General features: G+C 42.3%; 1 protein-coding gene across 1 annotated transcript in view; it reads left to right on the top strand.

Annotated features, from left to right (window-relative positions):
* The window catches only part of LOC308293657 (cadherin-related family member 3-like), a gene marked incomplete at both ends in the record, with an annotated part of 28,574 nt that continues 3,434 nt past the window's right edge, over nt 1-25,140 (top strand). Inside the window, 11 exons of the mRNA XM_080736252.1 lie at nt 1-382; nt 11,282-11,487; nt 13,057-13,213; nt 14,492-14,577; nt 15,355-15,452; nt 15,905-16,006; nt 16,475-16,614; nt 19,385-19,586; nt 21,485-21,650; nt 23,367-23,469; nt 24,520-24,621. Coding sequence (XP_080592378.1) covers nt 1-382; nt 11,282-11,487; nt 13,057-13,213; nt 14,492-14,577; nt 15,355-15,452; nt 15,905-16,006; nt 16,475-16,614; nt 19,385-19,586; nt 21,485-21,650; nt 23,367-23,469; nt 24,520-24,621 — 1,744 coding nt within the window. The remainder of the gene's footprint in view (nt 383-11,281; nt 11,488-13,056; nt 13,214-14,491; nt 14,578-15,354; nt 15,453-15,904; nt 16,007-16,474; nt 16,615-19,384; nt 19,587-21,484; nt 21,651-23,366; nt 23,470-24,519; nt 24,622-25,140) is intronic.

Below are 25,140 nucleotides of genomic sequence, written 5' to 3'. Positions count from 1 at the left end.
ATGACTCGCAGACTCGCCGCCGTTCTCGCGGCCGCGGATGGTCTCTCCACGGTCGACTCATCACCATTGGCGACCAGGGAGGTTACCAACGTGGCCAACTCGGAGGAACCACGGATCTTCGAGGGAACACCCGACCCACGGAGCGCTCCGGACGACGGTGTGCCCACCCCCGCGCCGGCTTCACCACCCGACATCGTGGCTGCTGGTGCCCAGTTCGCGGCCGTCGAATCCCTGGAGATTACCATCGAGCAGGATCCCCCCCCGCTGGCCACGTCACCCCCCAGGGATCGAAACCAATCGTGGCTGTTGGCAAAGCTCGGCTTTGATTCAATCTGCGGCGACACCTCGCCCCCCCGCGCCGAGGAGAGAAGCTGGATATCCTGTTGCCTAGGGTCTCAGACATCAAAGGGTCTACCCCTCCCCCCCCCCCCCCCCCCTACCCCCACCACCACCAGAGACGGATGTGGACTCACACACAGGGGAAACCTCCCCCCCCCAGCCCTGATAATGGATATTTGGTCACCTCAGACATGAAAGAAACTTTTGTGAAAAGGGGACTGAAAATGACTCATCTCAACGTCAACAGTTTGAAACCCAAACTGGAACAAATCAAAGATATGTTTCTTGATGGTAAGGTACAAATTTTAACCTTCTCAGAAACTAAACTCGATGACTCATTCTCAGATGCTAGCATTGAAATAGCCAATTACACTGTCATTAGAAATGATAGGAACAGGAAGGGGGGAGGGGTTTGCATGTATATTCACAATGATTTAAATTTTATCACTCGCCCAGACCTACACCACAGCTCTCTTGAAACTGTATGGGTCGAGATAATTTTTGAACATGCTAAAAATATACTAATATGCGCTGTCTATAGACCCCCTGACCAGAATGACTTCTTTGAGCTGTTTGAAGAGAGCTTAGCAAAGGTGGACGGTACTGAGTACTACGCTCTGGGTGACTGGAATGTCGATGTTTTGCGTAAAGAAACACCCATGTTCAAGTCCTTTAATGGGTTATGTAATCAATATGGTCTCACTCAGCTCGTTACCGTACCTACCAGGGTAACGGAGCACTCCCAAACCCTCATAGATCTCATCGTAACCACAGACAAATCCAAAGTCACCGCTAGCGGGGCTATTGTATGCGGTCTTAGTGATCATTACATGATCTACTGTACGCGTAAAATACACAAACCCAAAGCTAGTGGCCACAAAACAGTTGTAGCTAGAAGCCTCAAAAACTACTCAAGTGAGGCATTAAATCGCATACTAGCGAATACAGACTTTTCTCCTGAACTGCAGTGTACAAATGTTGAAGGAGCATGGTGTGGTCTTAAAACCAAATTGACCAATGCTCTAGACATCGTGGCCCCCTTGAATACCACCAGGGTTAAAGCCCACCAAGAGCCATGGTATAACTCAGATATTTCCGAATCAGCTAAACTCAGAGACAAAAAGTACGATGAAAAACGTAAGTGCAGCAAAAAGCTTAGGAAAAAATTCAACCCTGATCTCAATATCCAAATCAAACATCTTACTGCTCAGTGCAAGAAACTCAGAAACCAGACGATCGCCCTATGTAGATCCGCCCAAAAAGACTACATCGACACCAAAATCGACGAATGCAAAAATAAACCACGAGACCTATGGAAGTTGCTTAACAACCAATTAGGCTTAAAATCCAAAAACATATGCCACAGCATAAACATCAAAACGGACGCTGCTCTCATTTCTGACAAATGTGAAGTGGCTACCCATCTTAACAAAACCTTTACCACCATGGCCCGTTCACTGGTTGAAAAACTGGTCGCCCCATCTGGGCGGTATGGTAAAAAATTTGTTAAGAAATTCTACAATAAACTGGGCGTCAGAAAAGACAGCTTTAAACTTGCCACAGTGACAACTGATGAAGTGTTTAAAAAACTGAGCGCCCTACCTCAGCACAAGGCCACTGGCCTTGATAAAATTCCAGCTAGATTTCTCAGAGATTCAGCCGCCACCATTGCTCCAATCATTACCCACATAATTAACCTTTCCATCGAACAGGGTCATGTCCCACAGGACTTCAAACTAGCAAAAGTAACCCCCCTGCATAAAAAAGGTAGCAAACTAGACCCTGGAAACTACCGTCCTGTTTCCATTCTTAGCTCCATATCCAAAGTCATGGAGAAAATAGTCTACGAACAGATTGCAAGATATCTCGATGAGAATAATCTGATTTACGAGTTCCAATCTGGATTCAGAAAATCTCATTCCACAGACACATGCCTTCTCTATTTGACTGACCAAATCAAACGCGAAGCGGATGACGGCAAATATAGTGGCATGGTCATGATGGACCTCCAGAAGGCATTTGATACCGTAAATCATTCTATTCTGATTGAGAAGCTAACAGCCATCGGTCTTGACAGCGCAGCAGTGAGTTGGATGCAGTCTTACCTGGTGGGGAGGGAACAGGTGGTGGAGATTAACGGTACCCTGTCCCCCCCCCTCCCAGTAAGCTGTGGTGTTCCTCAAGGTAGCATACTGGGGCCTCTGTTGTTCCTAATATACGTGAACGACATGGCATCTGCTTGTGACTGCAACCTGTTCCTGTTCGCGGATGACTCGGCTCTCCTAGTCTCGGGCAAGGACCACTTGCAGGTTGAGAAGACACTTAACTCTGAACTAAGTAAGATCTGCACATGGCTTAATGACAACAAACTATCAATTCACCTGGGAAAAACGGAGTCCATCCTCTTTGGAACAAATCATAACCTCAAAAAAGTCGATAACTTCACAATCAAAGTGGGTGACAAGGTCATAACACGAAAAAACGAAATCTCTTACTTAGGATGTACCCTTGAAGCTAATCTTTCCAGTGAAAAGATGACTTCTAAAGTAATAAATAAAATCAACCAACGAACTCGTTTCCTACAGAGGATCGCCCCGATGGTCAATTTCAACACACTGAAGACCATAGCTGGTGCAATAATCCAGCCCCTCTTTGACTACGGAGTCCACGTATGGTATCGTGACGCCCCACAAGCCCTGAAAACTAAACTCCAAACAGCCCAAAATAAACTAATTAGGGTCCTGCTTAGCCTTCCCTATCAGACTCACCTCACCGCTACTCACCAGTTAAGAGTGGGGTGGCTCAGAGTAGATGACAGAGTACAGCAGCTTGCAATGGGCCTGGTGTACAAGATACACAACACCACTATGATACCCAAGTACCTGTCAAAATACTTTTTAAACATTAAGGATGTCCATAATTACAACACCAGAGGCAGCGCCACAAATCACTTTCAACCCAGAGTCAAAACCAACAAAGGGTCAAACTCCTTTTTCTGCTATACAACCAAAATGTGGAACGCCTTACCGAAGGCTATAAAGGAGTTTGGATAACTTGCATCCTTTAAAATTGCCCTGAAAAACCACTTACAGGCAGCAGCCGTTCGCAACTGGTAAAAATGAACCTAGCCCAACCCTACCCTCCCCTGCCCCTTCTTTGTATATACTGTTTGTTTAAGAATTACTGTCTTCTTTTTTGTTTTTCTTCACATATCTACTGCATAGTACTGTGTTCTATCTGTCTGTCATTCAATGTTATATGAGATACTTCAATGGTTTCCAGTGGAAATAAGCTTAGGCTTTCAATGGATCTCCTTTTAGTAGACCTTGTACCAGTGAACTGTACCGTCATGAAACTGTACCTTTTCCTATGCAAACTTCTAATAAAGTCCTCAATCAATCAATCAAATATCTCGGCAACCGTTGCCCCCATCCATGCCAGCTTTTGCACACACACTCCTTGCCTGCCAAACTACAACCTCCAAGGACCCCCAGAGCTCCAGGGACCCCCAAGTCCCTGGGGGACCCCCAGGTGTAAAAAAATGTCCCTCCGTGACTCACGTCACACGTCACACTTTTGCCCTGCTCATATCTCCGCAACCGTTGCCCCGATCCATGCCACATTTTGCACACACACTCCTTACCTGCCAAACCTCCAACCTCCAAGGACCCCCAGCTCCAGGGACCCCCAGCTCCCTCGGGGACCCCCAAGTGTAAAAAATGAGCACGTGCAAAAATTACCAAATGACCACCCCAACGGGGCTGCTCACGGGGAATTCCTGGGGACCACCCACCCCTCGTGCTCCAGAACGGATGCAAAAGTGGTGACGCCCCCAGTGGAGGACCCCCTGCCACTGCAGCTCACATAAAATGCCGTAACTCGGGCTAGGAGCGTCCGGGAGAGCCGGGGCCGGTACCTATTCGTCCGCCAAGGCAACGCGGACACCCCACCCCTCATTTCTCACATGGCCCTCTTCTAGCGCCACCTACAGGCCGATTTTTAAAACACATTTTTGGACACTGCTCCTACCGTTTTTGCCCTAAAATCACGCAAATCGCTACACAGTATGTCTACACTCATCCCATCAACATGAATCTGTCCCATATAGCGCCACCTTCAGGCAGATTTTGAAAAACACATTTTTGGACACTGCTCCTACAGATTTTGCCCTAAAATCACAGAAATCACTACACAGCATGTCTACACTCATGTCATCAACATGGATCAGGAAGATTTTGGAAAAAAACATTTTTGCCCTATTTGTGGGCGATTAGGGAGTCTTACTGGTAGTAGACCTGTGGTAATATATTGTGCTATAGTGCTTGCAGCCATGTCAGAAATAGTGGCCAGTGGTCTTTTCTACCTCCTCCCCTCCTTATATGCTCATCCTGTCATTTTCTTCTTTTTGTAGTTTTAATTTTTCACTAAAATAGTGTATTACAAAATTACCTACATTTTATAATTAAGTAAAAGTATCACTCTGTTACAAGTAAAAGTCCAGAATTAAAAATGTACTTGAGTAAAAGTACAAAAGTATTGGTATCCAAATGTACTTAAAGTACCAAAAGTAAAAGTACAAAATGTTTGAAAATAGCAGATCTACAAGCTCACAACGCGTCGCATCGCAATGCGTTGTGAGCTTGTAGATCGGCTATTTTCAAATAGCCTTGGTATAACATAGGGCTAAAGTGGTTTATGTATGTTTTAAACTTTAGTTATGCTTTGTCGATTTTGATTCTAATAGTCCAAAACATACATTAACCACAAAGGCACAAAGTTCTATGGGGCACCAGTTTTCGTCAGTCCACGTTGCTCTAAGGGAATGCACGTGCGCAACACCTTAACTCGTGACCTATCGAAATTGGAAATTGGTTGCTAACTGTGCTATACATGTAACATCGTCAGTGTTTGTGTAACTTCAGTCAGAAGGATAATCTGACGGTTCTGACAGGCTTAACCGCCCGCGTTGTGAGCTTGTAGAAGGGCAACAATAGAGCAACAATTCCAGTTGTGTATACGATGCCTGCGTTTGCCTGCAGCTAGCGCTAGCTAACGTTAGCGTTAGCCGTTAGCCACTGCTAACTGCGTGAAGCTAACGCGTATCTCGCAGCTCGGCCACTAGTCTGTAGTATTTTTAGTTTAGTTTAGTTTAGTTTATTTGATCACTCACATTTTTACAAGTCATACATCCACTTAGTCATTGTTACATGTGGTCAAAAGTGTGCCCGAGAGCGACTCAGAGAGTCAGATCACGACGTATAAATCAAAAAATAAATCCTTCCAGAATACTGTCTTCTGCAAACCAATAACATTAGCGAGATGAAGTTAGTCACTGAGAGAGAGTGTTTACACACCAGATCCAGATGCACCACTGTATGGGCGGTGCTCAGAGCGTGAACACGAGTGAAACCTGAGGAACAATGGATTCCGTCGGCCAATCGAAACGCTATGCAAATCTAAAGAGCTGACTTTTCCGCCTCCAGAAACAGTCTGTAATCTCTCACAAAGTAAGGCAACTTTACTACACCAATGTTAACATTTGGCAACATTAACAAAGATATCTTATGGAATGAAAACCCTCTAATATATTCAAACTGTATTTATATAAAAAAAACGTAAAACAAAGACAAAACTAAATCACTCTTGTTTTCGCGTTTTCTGACTTTTAAAATTGCCGACATTAGGACGGTTTCACCAGCCTCGGACACATATGACATATTTCCTCTATTTTCCTTTTACACCAGATTACATTATAAACGTTTTGGCCTATATCTCCATAACCGTTTATCGGATTGTCTTACTTTTTTTTGCTATGTCGACAGAAAAAAATCGCCGACCCAACCATTCTATGTTTATAGCCCGGCCGTGCACGCTCGTGCACATTAGCCCTTTAGCCAAAATTAAACAAAATGGCTGGCATCAAGGCCCATTAAATAATGTAAAGTCAGGCAATCACTGAGTTAAACTTTCTCATAGTGTGGCGGAGAGAGTCGCAGCCCCAGCCTTGAAGCCTCAAAAAGTCTAGTATCTCCCTCGTTCCATAGGGATATCCCTTTGGAGTGATGGTTAAGATATTGGACTTTTGCGTGGGAGGCCCGGGTTCGAAGCCCGGGTGGGGAGGACCGATTCACCTCCGTTACAATTGCATAGATTGCTTCATAGACTTGTTTGACAGCACTATCATCAGTGTTGTGTAAATGTTTGTTTTATTTTCTGTTTACACATTAATCAAAATGTACAATTTAGACATTTAGCAGACGCTCTTAAAGGGATAGTTTGCTAGGATCGTTTTATTTTTATCGATTACCCATCCTATATATGCATGGAGATTTTAGTTTTTGTCACATTCCTAAGCTATGTTGATGAACAGCAGTGGTTCCCTATGGAAACCAAGAACCTAATACATTTAAACAGTATAAGAAAAAAAATAATAATAATAAAAAAAGAAGAGAAAAATAATATGTACATTTAAACTACCGGTATATACACATTATAAGATACCAGGTCTACTAAAGCAGTGGTTCTCAACTGGCCCCAAAATAATCATATTTTAATTGGGGACCCCCCAACCTCATGAGAGTTGGGGAATTACATTTTGTGATGACACGGTTTTATTGTGAAAATATCAGATATGCATGCTCACAACACCTCGCAACTCATGTAGATCTGATATTTTCACAATTTCTGCCGCTAATATTTGACACTTTGGCAAATGTTTAATTTGTCATTTTAGAGGTATTAAAAAAGTCCTTAAATTGTGACTTTAGAAATATGCAGATACCCTCTATACACTTAAACGTTATGTTGGTTTGTTTACTGTTGAGAGAGAAAACAATGTTGCACATTAAGCTAATCATCTGGGGACCCCAGCCCAGCCACAGGTTGAGAACCACTGTACTAAAGAACATGATATCTGTCTACATAACGTGCTATCAAAATCACATTGTAACCTTTTCTATGTTTGTTTCATGTGTATTTTCATAATTGAATCTCGTCCTCCTGCTCCTGTTCCCTCTACACCAAAGCTCTTTACAAAAAAAAAGAAAAAAAAAAAAGATCTGCAAGATCTCACAACGTGTTGTTAGCCTGCTCAGTGGTTCTCAACCCTTTCAGGCCATGAGCCCCCAAAATAATCATATTTGATCTGGAGACACCCCAAAATAATCATAATCATATTTGATCTGGAGACCCCCCAAAATAATCATAATCATATTTGATCTGGAGACCCCCCAAAATAATCATAATCATATTTGATCTGGAGACCCCCCAAAATAATCATAATCATATTTGATCTGGAGACCCCCCACCCTGACGAGCACTTGGAATTGTAGGAGTTGAGACTATACAGATAAATATTGTGAAAATACCTGATCTACAACTCAGTGTTATAGATCATCAGCCATTTTCAAAAATGTTGCCTCTCACTTTAGACAATTTGGCCATTGTCAAGACTTGATGATAGGGGTTTATAACATAGTCTGTTGATTACATGTGATATAGTAATGATCCTTTTTTTTTCTTTTTTTTCTTTTTTAGTTATTAGCTATTAAAAGTCCTTAAATTGCTGTTTTGCTGTGATCTGGGGACCCCCAAAAATTCACGTGGGAACCCCCTGGGGGCCCGACCCACAGGTTGAGAACCACTGCCCTCCTTGTTGACTTCCTTTGTAAAGTCCTAGTGCTCCACGTGTTCCTGTTTTTATGTTTTATTATTATTACTAAACAGTTGTAAATGTATAGTTTGTAGCTAAACAGGGAACTAGAAAAGAGAACTACAGTCTGTTGACTTTGCTTTATTACAGTAACTGTTACAGTAGACAGATGAGTCACCAGAGAACTGGGCCTGTTCTCTGTTTTACAATTTTCAACCCATTTCTCACCACATATTCTACACATCTTCAGATTATTAAAACAAAAACGTATTCATTGTTTTTGTCTATCCGTTCTGGTTATTATGTTGTTAAATTACAGTAAAATAACTATACAAAATGGTCACTTTAACAAGTTATTGTGGCACGTTTACTAACATGCCAAGTTTAGCTGCATTTGACCAACCATTCCAGGCTGCCATATATCCAGCCCAAGAAACATTAGAAACAGGGGGAAATAAAATATACTTCTTAAAATAAATGTATCATGCCTGTTGCTAAGGTATGGCAACATGACTGGTGTCTTGCACGCTCGCGAAGGCACCAGTCATGTTGCCATACCTTTGCTTTTGCTGAACGGACGCCACTGCTCTCTTCCAGACTTGTATAGCGATACACATTTTTATTGTTGCCTCACTCCTAAGCTTATAAGCCAATCATTTGATGACCAGCAGTGGTTCCCTGTTAGCCTCGTAAAACCACCCACTTCCAGAAAAACGCATTATTGTCACTTCTGGATTTACGGAAGTAGGTGGTTTTACGAGGCTATAGGTTCCCTATGGAGACACAAAGAGTCTCCTCAAATTATGGTCTTAGGAATGCGACAAGGACGAAAAGAATATCCGTGAATTCAAGTCTCCATGGGGTGAGTAATTGAAAGAATAAAACCACACCCAGGGTGAAGTGAGCAGTGTTATTTATGAGTTAATTTCATATAGAGTTCCTGCGAAGCTTGGCCAACGTGGGATGGGGCGGGACATAGGCTGCGTACAAACAGACAAAGCCAGATGTAGGAGCGATGCAGCACCGCTCAAAAGGTCATTTTGGGATGAAGTATCCCTTTAAAGGACAACTTTAGTTTTTTACAACAAGGGTTCATATTTTAGATTGTAATTAAAGAATATAAAAGATGAGTGTTAAAATCATTTCATTTACTTCTTTCTATTGTTTTAGAGATTCTTAGTGGTTGGGGGCATGCGTACAAGTGGCTAAATATGTCATTTTACACAGAATAAGCCCATTCCCAAGATACAACGCAACCTGTCCTTTCATGGTTGGATGTGACTTATGGGGGCTAGAAGTGTTACTGTAAATAGCAATAAAGAAACTGCTGGCTTATTGTGTCTAAAAAGACATATTTAGCCACTTGTACGCATGCCCCCATGCGTACGCATGCCCCACATTTTAGCACGGTAAACGACGTGATAAAACAATAGAACGAAGCGAATGAAAACATTTTAACACTCACTTTTTCTTTTCTCTGATTACAATCTAAAATATGAACCCTTGTTGTAAAAAAACAAAGTTTTCCTTTAAATAGCTAGCAACTCTGTTGCTACGATGATTCAACTAATACACAGAGAGCTTATCAGACTTAAGAGATGAACATGCTGTACATGGTATGGTTTCTATCAACAGAAGCCTCTTAGCAACATTGATAACAGTGTGTCTTCATAGGACCGTCTACTGTACTGTATGTTGTTGTACATGTTCAGTCTATCGCTCTGCTTTCTGCTGAAGATTGAAGAACAGACAGGAGGAGAATGGCTGCACACAGAGTCCATCTGCTGTTGGTTCTGTGCTCCTGGATGATACAAGGTGAGGACTACAGCTGATGGATTCATGGTGTACTTTGTTACTTAATAATAATCATATTTATTAATCATATTTGAACTGGGGACCCCGCTCCCCACCTTGCATCTGGAATCGTAAGAGTTGAGGCATTACATTTTGTTTGACTATCGGTTCTACAGATACCGTAAATATTGTGAAATTAAAGTCAAGCTCACGGTGAGCTTGTAGATTGTCTATTTTCAAAATGTTTACCTCTTTCTTATAGAATTTAGCCAATGTTTGACCAGTTAGTTTGTTGATTACTTTTGATAAAGTAATGGTCTTTCTTGTCTTGTCACTTCACTGTCATCTGGGGGACCCCAAAAAATGATGTGGGGTCCCCCCTGGGGTCCTGAGCCACAGGTTGAGAACCACTGCTTTAAAGTACTTTGTGTACTTGTTGGAAACTAAATTAATCCTATCGTCCCCATTCTGGGCATGTCAATAGCACAACATTCTCCCAAAAAAGCCACCTTATGACCTTGTAGATCGTCTAGTTTTGGTGTAGAGGGGTAAAAAAGGGGGACGGTACATATTGAAATTTAGAGGAGAAGTAAATAAAAAAGAAAAGGAAAACTAAAGAAAATAACAGGGAATAAGGAAAATAGCAGATCTACAAGACATGTTGAGGTTTTATTTTCCCTATATTTTAAACAGTCATATTCTATGTTTGGAAATTGTATAGTGGAGTCAGTACAATATTTGTAGCTGAGTGATTTTTTTTTTAATCAAAAGATTTACTTACATTAGGCCTAAAGGAGTAGTTCACCCCCAAAATGACTTTTTTTCCCCTATTGATTACTCACCCCATGGAGACATGAATTCATGGCTATTTCTTTGTTTTTGTCACATTCCTAAGCCAATAAAGCCCCCATTCCTACCGGAATCAATGGGAGTACATTTCTTATAATCAAATTATTGGCTTAGGAATGTGACAAAAACAAAAAAATATCCATGCATTCAAGTCTCCATGGTGTGTGTAATCAATAGGAAAAAAGTCATTTTGGGGGTAAACTACTCCTTAACAGTACTCAAGTAAATGTACTTAACAACTGTCGATATAGAAACACTCAACAAGGTAAGAATTTCTTTTCTTTGAATTCTTTAATTCACAGCAGCAGCAGTCATGCTTGCATGAACGAGTCACCCTTAGTTATATGGTGTTTACAATTCACACAATTGTTTGTTATACAGAACGTTACCTGATACATGAGGTAATATGAATTAAGTTAAGAAAGGAATTATACAAACATGGCCCCTATTAGAAGGACAATATCAGCCACTAGAACCAAGGACAGGTGTTTTCAATTAATCTAATATGGTTAAAATGGGGTTTTATAAAATGGGGGCATGTCTGATGAAATGAATATCAAAATATCAAAAAACTCAATCAAGCAACTTGAGTAACAGTAATCAAGTACACGTTCTCAGTTCCATTCCTGTCCACCGCTGGTTTTCCAGACATCCTTGCAGAGCTGAGTCTTCCGGGTCTTCCGGCCACAGTGAGCCTGTCAGAGAACAGTCCCGCCGGCACTCCGGTCCACGTGTTCCAGGTGACCCTGCTGACCCCGGGGGTCTCCGTGGAAACGGGCTTCCCTGCCATCATCAACCCTGACCCTCTGACCACCGCCTTCACCGTGTCCATGAGAAACTCCTCCCACGCACTGGTGAGCTCTGTGCAGTACTATCTCTATCTGACCACTGGTGAGCTCTGTACAGTACTATCTATCTGACCACTGGTGAGCTCTGTACAGTACTATATCTATCTGACCACTGGTGAGCTCTGTGCAGTACTATCTCTATCTGACCACTGGTGAGCTCTGTACAGTACTATCTATCTGACCACTGGTGAGCTCTGTACAGTACTATATCTATCTGACCACTGGTGAGCTCTGTGCAGTACTATCTATCTGACCACTGGTGAGCTCTGTACAGTACTATATCTATCTGACCACTGGTGAGCTCTGTGCAGTATTATCTATCTGACCACTGGTGAGCTCTGTACAGTACTATATCTATCTGACCACTGGTGAGCTCTGTGCAGTACTATCTATCTGACCACTGGTGAGCTCTGTACAGTACTACCTATCTGACCACTGGTGAGCTCTGTGCAGTACTACCTATCTGACCACTGGTGAGCTCTGTACAGTACTATCTATCTGACAACTGGTGAGCTCTGTACAGTACTATCTATCTGACAACTGGTGAGCTCTGTACAGTACTATATCTATCTGACCACTGGTGAGCTCTGTACAGTACTATATCTATCTGACCACTGGTTAGCTCTGTACAGTACTATCTATCTGACCACTGGTGAGCTCTGTGCAGTACTATATCTATCTGACCACTGGTGAGCTCTGTACAGTACTAAATCTATCTGACCACTGGTGAGCTCTGTACAGTACTATATCTATCTGACCACTGGTGAGCTCTGTACAGTACTATCTATCTGACCACTGGTGAGCTCTGTACAGTACTATATCTATCTGACCACTGGTGAGCTCTGTACAGTACTATATCTATCTGACCACTGGTGAGCTCTGTGCAGTACTATCTATCTGACCACTGGTGAGCTCTGTACAGTACTATATCTATCTGACCACTGGTGAGCTCTGTACAGTACTATATCTATCTGACTACTGGTGAGCTCTGTGCAGTACTATATCTATCTGACCACTGGTGAGCTCTGTACAGTACTATATCTATCTGACCACTGGTGAGCTCTGTGCAGTACTATATCTATCTGACCACTGGTGAGCTCTGTGCAGTACTATAAATATCTGACCACTGGTGAGCTCTGTGCAGTACTATATCTATCTGACCACTGGTGAGCTCTGTGCAGTACTATATCTATCTGACCACTGGTGAGCTCTGTGCAGTACTATCTATCTGTGTCCATGAGAAACTCCTCCCACGCACTGGTGAGCTCTGTACAGTACTATCTATCTGACCACTGGTGAGCTCTGTACAGTACTATCTATCTGACCACTGGTGAGCTCTGTGCAGTACTATCTACAGTTTCATAAAGATTCATAAATAAATATATGGGTGAAATTAAACTTGATTGCCGTTACTTTGACTTAGCATGTTGTTCGTGTCAAGTCAACCGAGAGCAGACACTTAAAAATAAGAGTGTGTGTGTGTGTGTGTGTGTGTGTGTGTGTGTGTGTGTGTGTGTGTGTGTGTGTGTGTGTGTGTGTGTGTGTGTGTGTGTGTGTGTGTGTGTGTGTCCTCAGGTGTCAGTGACAGGAGGCTCAGAGCTGGACTTCGAGTCGGTCCAGAAGCGCTTGGTGTTGCGTGTGGTGGCGGTGGACAGCGGAGGGGACGGTGTCCTGGAGACCCTCACCGTGGTCCTCACCGATCAGGACGAACCGCCTGAGTTTCACCACCAAGGTTTCTATACTCACACAAAGCTCTACAGCTGCACCTCAATTAGACTGGCATCCATTCCTAGGGATGGATATCGTCTGCGATACTTTTAATGGTATCGATAGCATGGCGTCGATACTATCGGGTATCGGTTCACGTAAAAACGAACGATACCTTGTTTCGATACTCTGGAACGCACCCCTAGCCGGTCGCATCTGTAACAGTTGGGCTACTGAGAGTTTAATGACTGCTTTAGTAGGAAACCTCGAATCTCCAAGTTTCTCCAATGTGTATGTTTTTTTTTTTTTGTAAAATAAGGCTCTACTTTATCATACAAAACGAGTGAAAATAGCAGATCTACAAGCACACAACACCTGGCACTGCGAGACGTTGTGTACTTGCAGATCAGCTATTTTCACTAGTTTAACACATTTTTAAAAAGGTAAATAGAAAACGGAATGGTTTTGGACATACAATGTTTCCACCCGACAACAACAATATTACGACACTGCTGAACAAACACTTGTTACTGAGCAATGATTACTATCAAAATATAGAGCAATTCAATATTTAAAACAAAGTTTAACAAACATGTTGCAAAGTGTAGATGTTGTACAATAGCATCACAATACTAGTTTATACTGTATGTTTCCATCTGTGTGGCAGGGCAGTGTTAACCCATTCATAACAGGTCCACCTTATTGTGTATCATTATTTTATGCTTTAACTATTGAAAAATAGCAGATATACAAGCTCGCAGCGCTGCACCAAGTGCCACGCTGTGAGCTTGTAGATCTGTTATTTTTGAAAAAAAACTTGAAAATTGGAATTTTGACCCGATTCTATAAGTGTCTTTTGAATCCTTCTAAGACTTTTTGAAAAACCTATGTTTCTATGTCAGCAATCTGGCCGGCCATCGTCAAAGAAAAGGTCCTTTTCACTTAACTGGAGCTCAGTTAGTCTGTTCTTGAGAGACTACTATGTCAGTGGTTCTCAAACCTTTTCATGTGAAGGACCCCCAAACTGATATTTATTTGGCCATGGACCCCCATCTCAAAATATTTGGTTCCAGGGACCCCCAGGAACAAAATTTGAGTTACAAATGTTCGCTTTGAAAATACATATAGTCAAAGATTTGCACACATTTTCACGACTTTTTCAAAAATAGCAGATCTACAAGCTCGCAGCACGGCACTCGGTGCCGCGCTGTGAACTTGTATATCTGCTATTTTTCACTGGTTAAAGCATTCAATAATTCTGGGCCTAAATATATTTCATATCATGTATATTTTATTGTTGCAGAGACAACGCTTTACGTTGTAGAGAAATCTGCACCAGGACAGATCTACTACCCCACAGTGTCTGACCCGGAGGATGACCCTCTGACTGTAATACTGGACCTCATCATTCCATCACACTGTCTCTGACTTTAAGACTCTTCTTTATAACACGTGCATGCAATTTGTCAGTTCCATAATGTTGTGTGTGTGTGTGTGTGTGTGTGTGTGTGTGTGTGTGTGTGTGTGTGTGTGTGTGTGTGTGTGTGTGTGTGTGTGTGTGCGCGCGTGCGTGTTTGTGTGCGCGCGCGTGAATCATTGACTGTTATGGTCACTTTGATTTGGGCACTGTATTATATTGATAGTTGTGCTTTAGGACACTTTATGTATATATATTTATTTATATATATATATATATACATATATATATATATATTATTCGTTCCCTTTCTTGTTGTACGTTGCTTTTACTGTACTTACTGTACTCTGTACTCTGTTCTTGTTCTATCTATCTATCTATCTATCTATCTATCTATCTATCTATCTATCTATCATAACAGACTTGTAGATTCTCAATACTCATATTTGGAAGCCTGGGCCATGTACTGTACATTAACATGTACTGTAGGCTACATAAACTGACCACGTGGCCTAACAATCGCTGACATGACAAAGAGCCAGGCTAAACAACTGGCTATAGATATTGCTCTGTTTCAGCAGTTATAGTCAGCTTGCCTGTGCGGAGGAGAAAGTGTATCAAGACCGCATGAACTATCAACCCTGTTAAATGGGTTTCCCTGTAAATGAATTAATTGTAAGTTGTGGATTCAAAAAAAGAATCATAATGTGTGTGTGTGTGTGTGTGTTTGTGTGTGTGTGTGTTTACAGTTCAGCCTGGCCCCTCCCACACCTGGCTTTGACATAGACTCAGCATCAGGAGTCATTTTCACCACCAAGCAGTTTTACTACCAGACAGACCCTACCAGGTAGGCCTACTGTATTACTAAAGCATATGTGGTGGGTCTAAGTTATTTTCCTAAAACCCATAAGTACGTTTTCACTCGCTTACCATGCCACGTTAACAGTGCTTTTTCTGCCCATAGATTTCTTTTCCGTATGAAATATACACATAATGTGGTTAACATAGCATTTGTACACTCTCATACAATACATACAGTAAACACAGCAAGGGACCGTTTGGTTTGGTCCCTAAATAGCAATACTTTAACTGGGGACCCACTGGGACCTCCTCAAGGACCTCTGGGGGTGCCCGGACCGCCATGTTGCAAACCAGTGTGATAAAGAACAACGCTCTCTGGTCCACACTGTCTGTCTGTCTGTGTGTGTGTCTGTCTTTCTGTCTGTGTGTCTGTCTGTGTACGTCTGTCTGTCTGTCTGTGTGTCTGTCTGTCTGTCTGTGTGTCTGTCTGTTCCACAGTTACATAGTGAACATCAGTGTGAGTGATGGAAACCACACCGTGTGGAGAATACTGACTGTTCACATCCTGAACAAACACGACAACAAACCTACCTTCTTAAAGTGAGCATCTCTTAATAGAGTTCTATTTCAAGTGTTATCACTGTGTACTATAAGGTCAGCCTTATGCAGCTGTGTTGCTTACATCACTGTGTACTATAAGGTCAGACCTTTTTTCTTTTTTTTGCTGTGTTTTAACCTGAATTGAGAAACAATCAATTAAATCAGCCTAATTATGATGCTATTTAAAACCCAGTATGCATATTCTGGGAGAACTTTCACAGACACTATATTTTCAGCAAAGATATTTAATGTCTAGACTAGAGAAAACAGAAAATAGACTAGTATGGAGCCCCCAACTTCTGGGGTTTAAATGTTAAGTGGTTGAAGTCAAGTCACCTTTATTTGTAGCCCTTTTTACGAGTCATTGTAAAGTCAAGAAAAACAAGAAACAAGAAATTGTGTGTGTTTGCGTGCCGCGTGCGTGCGTGTGTGTGTGTGTGTGTGTGTGTGCTTGCGTGCGTTGTGCAGTAAAATCACCTCCTTCGTCATTCCTGAGGAGTTGACTCCAGGGTTCATCGTAGCAAACATCACAGCTGTGGTTTCTGATCTGGACGACGGAGTCATCCTGTACAGCATCTCTGATAACAACTATCTGACTGTAGACACATGTGAGTCTGAACTGTTCTATCTCTGATAACAACTACCTGACTGTAGACACATGTGAGTCTGAACTGTTCTATATCTGATAACAACTACCTGACTGTAGACACATGTGAGTCTGAACTGTTAAACATCTCTGATAACAACTACCTGACTGTAGACACATGTGAGTCTGAACTGTTAAACATCTCTGATAACAACTATCTGACTGTAGACACATGTGAGTCTGAACTGTTCTATATGTGATAACAACTACCTGACTGTAGACACATGTGAGTCTGAACTGTTCTATATCTGATAACAACTACCTGACTGTAGACACATGTGAGTATGAACTGTTCTATATCTGATAACAACTATCTGACTGTAGACACATGTGAGTATGAACTGTTCTATATGTGATAACAACTACCTGACTGTAGACACATGTGAGTCTGAACTGTTCTATATCTGATAACAACTATCTGACTGTAGACACATGTGAGTCTGAACTGTTCTATATCTGATAACAACTATCTGACTGTAGACACATGTGAGTATGAACTGTTCTATATCTGATAACAACTACCTGACTGTAGACACATGTGAGTATGAACTGTTCTATATCTGATAACAACTACCTGACTGTAGACACATGTGAGTATGAACTGTTCTATATCTGATAACAACTACCTGACTGTAGACACATGTGAGTCTGAACTGTTCTATCTCTGATAACAACTACCTGACTGTAGACACATGTGAGTCTGAACTGTTCTATCTCTGATAACAACTACCTGACTGTAGACACATGTGAGTCTGAACTGTTCTATCTCTGATAACAACTACCTGACTGTAGACACATGTGAGTCTGAACTGTTCTATCTCTGATAACAACTACCTGACTGTAGACACATGTGAGTCTGAACTGTTCTATCTCTGATAACAACTACCTGACTGTAGACACATGTGAGTATGAACTGTTCTATATGTGATAACAACTACCTGACTGTAGACACATGTGAGTCTGAACTGTTCTATATCTGATAACAACTACCTGACTGTAGACACATGTGAGTCTGAACTGTTCTATATCTGATAACAACTACCTGACTGTAGACACATGTGAGTCTGAACTGTTCTATCTCTGATAACAACTACCTGACTGTAGACACATGTGAGTCTGAACTGTTCTATCTCTGATAACAACTACCTGACTGTAGACACATGTGAGTCTGAACTGTTCTATATCTGATAACAACTACCTGACTGTAGACACATGTGAGTCTGAACTGTTCTATCTCTGATAACAACTACCTGACTGTAGACACATGTGAGTCTGAACTGTTCTATCTCTGATAACAACTACCTGACTGTAGACACATGTGAGTATGAACTGTTCTATATGTGATAACAACTACCTGACTGTAGACACATGTGAGTCTGAACTGTTCTATCTCTGATAACAACTACCTGACTGTAGACACATGTGAGTCTGAACTGTTCTATCTCTGATAACAACTATCTGACTGTAGACACATGTGAGTCTGAACTGTTCTATCTCTGATAACAACTATCTGACTGTAGACACATGTGAGTCTGAACTGTTCACTATCACTGTCTGTCTGTTCCCGCATAACCTCTGGGTATGATGATGATGTCACGCTCATACCCTCTATATCACACAAGATCTATATACATACATTGTGTACAGCAGTGATTCCCAAAGGTTTTAGCTTGAGACACAAAAGACAATTTGAATTGTCTCACAGATAGGGATGGATATCGTTCACCTTTGAATAGATACGATACCTTTTTCGATACCTGGGAATCGATACGATACCCTTTTCGATACCATTTTCGATACTTTTTATTTAAGTTTAACTGCTCTACCGCAGCAGTAGAGCAGAGGTGATGATGATGATCACACAGTGTGGCATAGCGGAGAGTATAGACGTTGGATAATCATCATAATAATAAACATTATAGGCTATTTTCCACAGTAACGAGTGTAGCCTACTAAAGCAGTCATTAAACTCTCAGTAGCCCAACTGTTAAAGATGCGACCGGCCAGGGGTGCCTTCCAGAGTATCGAAACAAGGTATCGTTCGTTTTTACGTGAACAGATACCCGATAGTATCGACGTCATGCAATCGATACCATTAAATGTATCGCAGACGATACCCATCCCTACTCACAGAGCGTCGCATGCATGACTGAAAAACCAAAGTAGATGAAAACCAAAGTAGGCCTAATACTTGTTACTGTCAGATAGAAACCTCGTATCTCCAAGTTTCCAATGTTTTTGGTAAATTAAAGCACTACTTCATCATACAAAAGTGTCACACAAGTAGTGAAAATAGCCGATCTACGAGTACACAACGCCTCGCGGTGTGAGGTGTTGTGTGCTTGTAGATCGGCTATTTTCACTATTTTAAATCGTTTAATAAGAATAACAAAAAAAGGACAGTTTTGGACATACAAGGTTTCCACCCCACACAGACGACTTTTAAGCAGTAAAGTGGCAAGTGTGGTAAAATCTTGATATTTCTAAGTCCCATTTGTTCAACTAATCGTTAGGGGGTTAGGTTTTAGGGTTAGGTTTAGGCATAGTTTTACTGAGGTTAGGGTTATAGGTTTAGGCATAGTGGTTAACATTCACCAGGTTAGCATTTCACCAGGTTAGCATTAACCAGCGCCAGCAGGTTAGCATTTCACCAGGTTAGCATTCACCAGCGTCTAACGACTATTGGGACGTTGAACAAATGTTACGTTGAAATATCCCTTGCTGTGTTCCAGACACCGGGGTCCTGTCCATCTCCGGCAGGATGGACCGTGACTCCGCCCCCCTCAGGGACCACCCCACGGTGACGCTGACGGTGACGGCCACCCTGACACCCTGCGAGCCCCCCCTCCCCCCCCTCTCCAACACCCTGGAGCTGCAGGTCACCGTCACCGACCTCAACGACAACCCCCCTGTCTGTGAGCCCGCTGCCAGCTGGTGAGTGTCATACACTCCAGACTGCACTCAACACCACCCCCTGGCGGTAGTGGTGTTGTAGTGAAGTCTGGCCCCTCACATTAAATAAGCTTTTTCCACTCGCCCGATGAAAGGGCTAGCCAATCAGGGCTGTAGGCTTGGGGCACGTGGTGGGTGGTGGCCTGGTTCAGAACCATTCAGCCAATCAGGCGAGTCTGTGTGTATACAAACACATCCCCCCACTCTAATTGCAGACATCAAACAGGTCGTAGTCTTTGATGCTTTCATTGACTAACAAGCTATTGACACTTGTATGGCTCAATCAATTACCGCGGTTCACTACCCCTTTGAAGTTCAAAGGGAGCAATTAAGAGCTCTGGCTAACTTCACCAGGCTTTAGCTCTCTCCCTGCAATCCCAGACACTCTTCCCAAAACGAAGTGTCTGATAGAGGCTGGCACCGACCTCTCCAGATAAATGATGGAGAGTTGGTAACCAAATGGACCCTTATTGATCTTTAACACTCGTGTGACTGGCCCAGGAGAGCAACTCCTCCCTTGCTGCCAGCGGGGGTTCTATTGTCTTCCAAATGTGAATTAGCATTTCAATTGACCTCTCAAATGGGGAGCGCAAAATGTGTGAAATTCTCTCCTTGCTTCTGGGAGGGGGAGGAATGGGTGAGACCTGTCTTTATGACTGATAACTAACAGTCAGAGTGGTATAATGGTATATTATTTCATACTTAAGAAACGTTTCAGAAGGGGGAATAAAAAACGACAACATACTGTCTTGAGTATTTAGGAAAAGTCATAGAAGGGGAAATTTCTGAGACCTTCACAGGGAGAGTTATTGCACTTTGACCTGTTAGTCACCCGTGTGTTAACTCTTGAGAACGTAAAATGGAACGGTTCATTTGGTTTCATTTTACGCTCTCAAGATGTTTAACTGTTGTTAAACATCTGTATTACTTAATATTCCTTAATTACTTAAGTCTACACAATTAGAGTGTAGAAGAATTGTTATTTTGGTCAACGTTTGCCTGTTTTCTCTCCTATTGGTACCACATCAATACACCATGAAATTGTGGACTAAAATCTTATCCAACGACAACAAAATATTCTAAATTTTGGCCTTGAGAGGCTAAATGTCATCAAATGGTGGTTCAGTGGCTCAAATGCCCAATAAATGATGGTTCTTGATATGAAAAGGGTTGAGAACAGCTGTTATAGAGCACTGAAGTTTGCCACTGCTGCCACTAGAGGGCACTGTCCCCCTGGGCCGGGTTATTTGTTGTATTAGAATCCCCATAATAAGGCAAGGCTTTGGTTCCCCCCACCCAAGAGACATGTTACTGTATGTAATGTCTCCCAGAGTAGTGAAAATAGCAGATCTACAAAAATAGCTTGTAGACCTTCATTTCTGCTTAAAAGTTACATTTGTGGAATTTATGGCCTTTGTTTTAATTGTTTTAATTTTAGCTATGAAATCGTTTGAATTGACTTTTTTAATGTCAAAAATCTTAAGACGGAGAAACACAAATGAATCTTATAAGATTGCATCATATAAAAACTGTATTTCCGAATTAACCCATTTAGTCCTGAAAAGTCCTTAAAAACAGCTTCTAAATCCTAGGTTTTCAGGAAATGTTACATTTTGTATTCCAAAAAAGTCCTGTTGCTATAGAACATCCAAAATGACACAGATGCTTTCCCAATTTTAAACATAACAACAACATATACTGTAGGCCTATGACTGGCTTTCCAAGTCTGAATGGCATAAACGGCAATAGGCCGTAATAATTTCCATTTTTTGTTTAAATTACATTTTGTGTGTGTGTGTGTGTGTGTGTGTGCGCGCGTGTGCGTGTGCGTGTGCGTGTGCGTGTGCGTGCGTGCGTGCGTGCGTGTGTTTACATGTCAGGGTGGAGGTTCTGGAGACAGCGGAGGTGGGGTCTGTGGTCACCATGGTAACGTGTACAGACAACGACGTGGAGGCCAGCTTCACCCAGTATGAGCTGACTGGACTGACCTGTCTGGACTGCACCATGAACTTTGACCTGGACCCCAAAACACCCAATCACATCCTGGTAAATCAATCAATCAATCAATCAATCAAGTCTATCTGGGAGTCAGTTTAACCACTTTAACCCTACAATATACTTATAGATCGGCTATGTGTGAACACTTTTGACTAATCTTAAAAAAAAAAAAAAAAAAAAAAAAAAGTTTTAGTGTCACGGGTAGGGATGGGATGATACGTGATATTATCGTTTATCGTGATAAAAACACGATATATCACGATGTACGTGATATCGTCCTCCGTCATGCACTGGGATCAATTCACCTTTTATTTGCCGAGCTGCATATCTGGTACCACTTAAACCCCCTGTTGGTAAAACATACTTATAATATACGTACTTGACACAGTCTTTTTTTCCCTCTCTCTTTGCCAAAAAAATAGCCGATCTACAAGCTCACAAAAGCTGCTATTTTTTGGTAAATGTTCGGCCTCAGGATAATGGATGTTGAGGATATTTTTATTATCGCGATAATATCGTAAATCGCGATTTCTTTGGTCACAATAATCGTGATATGACATTTTCATATGGTCCCATCCCTAGTCACGGTGTGAGGCAGAGGTGGAGGACCCAGAAGCAGAACACGGCAGGCCGATCGAGTCCAGTATTTATTAACATTAAACAGCAAACACAGGGAAGTAGACTGGGACACAGGCTTTAGGGTGACCACCTGTCCCGCGAGATTCCGAAATGTCACCGTCTGTCACGCGTCCTGCAAAACGGCACTAATGTCCCGCGAATCAAGACATGGAAAAAAAAAAAATAGGGGGTGGGGGGATGGAGGGGGATTTGTTTTCACAATATGTGACGCTCATGTGAAGCATAGGTCTTCATTCTCTCATACCGTTGGATGCACCAAGACAAGATCAGTCTCTCTCTCCCTCTCGCTAGTCGCCAAGCTGTCCAGAGTGAAGAACTATTCACCACAAATTTTAGGTGTAAAGCTATCCACCTAAAGTGAGAAAATAAGTGGAGGCCATCATAGTCAGTCACGGTGAAGTCCTATCACTGTGACTGACTGGTCTAGATCGACCAATCAGTGAACGGGGTGATGGGTTGATCTGTCTGAAAGTAAAAATAGAGAGACGAGTCGGGACTCGCGGTGGAAAGCTCTTCACCGCGAGTAATGACGCAATGTTGTAGTTTTATGACTTAAAAAAGACTACACCGCGGTGGATAGCTTACCACCGCGGTGCCGACTATGATAGGGGCTTTACAGGCTTACAGCAGGATAAACAAAGGCAGGAACACACAGTAACACTGACTCTAACCCGACAAGGAAAGGAAACACTGAACACAGGGAGGTTTAAATAGACACTGACTAACAATGATTGGCTGAAAGACTAACAAGACACAGGTGGTGAACATAACTAATCACAGTGAGGTGTGACAAGACAGGCAACAGTAACAAGGCAAAACAGGAAACACTGGGACATCACTACACAATAAAGGTACACCAGGGTCAGTACATGACAAATAGAATGTTTTTGAAGACTTTTTGAATATATATTATATATATCTTTTAACACAAATTGACCCTTACAGTACTAGATGGAGGTGCTGGCACAAAATATTCTCTGAAGGGGGTACGCAGCCAAATAGGCCTACATATGAATGTGGGGGTCCTTGACATGTAAATCTTTTGAGAAACACTGCAGTAGATTTTAGTCCAAAAAAGGTTTCAAATCTACATTAACCCCGTCCTGTCCACCACCTCCTCCACAGCTTACAGCTGACCTGGACTTTGAGCTTGAAGACAACCTCCTGGAGAAACATGAATACAGACTGATGGTCACAGCTAGGGACAAGAACCACACCTCTCTGACAGGTGCACACATGTTGTTTGTTGTTGTACGTGTTAAAGGGGAACTAGGCAAGTCTGTCACATTCCCCTCTTTCCCTCCCCTCTATGACAAGCATCAAACAGGTAGTTGTTAAACCCCAGGACAACGATCCACTCGTCCAAGACTCTTCACCCTCCTGGTTCCCAAACTGTGGAATAAAAACGACAGACTCACTCCCTAGTTTCCACCGTGGTCTGAAGACTCACCTCTTCAGACTCCACCTCGTCCCATAGCACTTACCGTACCACTTGCCTACCCTCAATGACCATACACGTAATATTAGATAGCATGTTTTGTATAATGTTTTAACTGAATAAGGTGCTTGGTCTACCCAAGTTCTTAGATTACTATTTCTATGCATGTGATGTATTGATGTTTATGTATTACCTTGCTATTGTAATTTGCATCTGTGCCATGTTAGATTTTACAGCAACATAAGTTTCAGTACAGCCATGTGTTGACATTTAAAAATAAATTGTACTTTGTAATTTCTGCTAAGTATTTTTTTTAAAGTAAGCACTTTTTAACACTCAGGACGCCACCATTCACTTACACTTTATTTTGAAGAGCCCCGGAAGCTCTGTGCGTGTGCACGTGGGTGTACACTGACGATCCAGGAAGGAGATCTGTTTGTTTACAAACGGTCGCGAAAACTAAAATCCTAACCGGGGCCGACCATCACGGCATATTGTCGCCGTGAAGACAAGCTGATCTCGGCCTCCTCGGCGTTATTTGCACCTTATTTCGAGATAAAGACGTTTTTATGTTTCAGTATAGAATAGGAGTCAATGGATAATGGCCGCTCTCGGTTGCTTCTGGCTGCGTTGCGTCATGACGTATGCAGTTTTTTCTTTCACCAGCACCCGTAGCAAGCGTCTGAGATGCGGGTTACCATGGAAACCTTATCTCGTCTGTGAACGTGTTTGGCTACCGAGAGCAGCCAATTAATGAATACTTTTACACTCAGATCTGTACTCTCCTGTCCAGAGAGTGGCGCTGTTTCATAATTCACACGCTCTCATCGCTCCCCACAGGAAGTGCGTTTGTCTTTGTGACGGTGACTGCAGTGAACGAGTTCCCTCCTGTCTTCAGTCCTTCGTCCTCGTATTTCTTCAGCGTGTCTGAGCTTCTTGACCGTACGTAGGTTCTAAAGCCTGACCGATATGTACAATAAATAACATTAAGCTCATTTTCCTACTTATATTGATCCCAAAAGACTGTCCATGGGGTCTATTAGGCAGAAATACCCCTGTTGTCCAGTTTCCTTAGCAGAACCCAGCAGCTGTCATAGCACAGAGTGGAGCCCATAAGCCTATCGCTTTTACGCTATTTGTTGTGGTCAAAAGTGATAAGCTATGAGGGCTGCTGGGCTCTGCTGGGGAAACTGGACAACAGGGGCATTTCTGCCTAATAGACCCCATGGACAGTCATTTGGGATATAAGTAGGAAAATGAGCCTAGGTGTTATTTAGGGCGAAGTTGTCCTAGTCGGGGGCGTTAGGGAGATGACATGGTAATGTTGTACTAATTAGTCTAAAAGCGCCAACATTTTTCACAGATGTAGCTCAGGACATGCTCTAATGATTTAGCTAGGTCGCCCGAGTCTGTGACATTCGGGGTCGCCACAGCGGCCAAATCAAGTTGGGCTCCCATCGA

Source organism: Nannobrachium achirus (genome assembly GCF_963921795.1).
Source record: "Nannobrachium achirus genome assembly, chromosome: 11".
Lineage (NCBI taxonomy): Eukaryota > Metazoa > Chordata > Actinopteri > Myctophiformes > Myctophidae > Nannobrachium > Nannobrachium achirus.
This window is presented reverse-complemented; position numbering and strand designations above follow the sequence as displayed.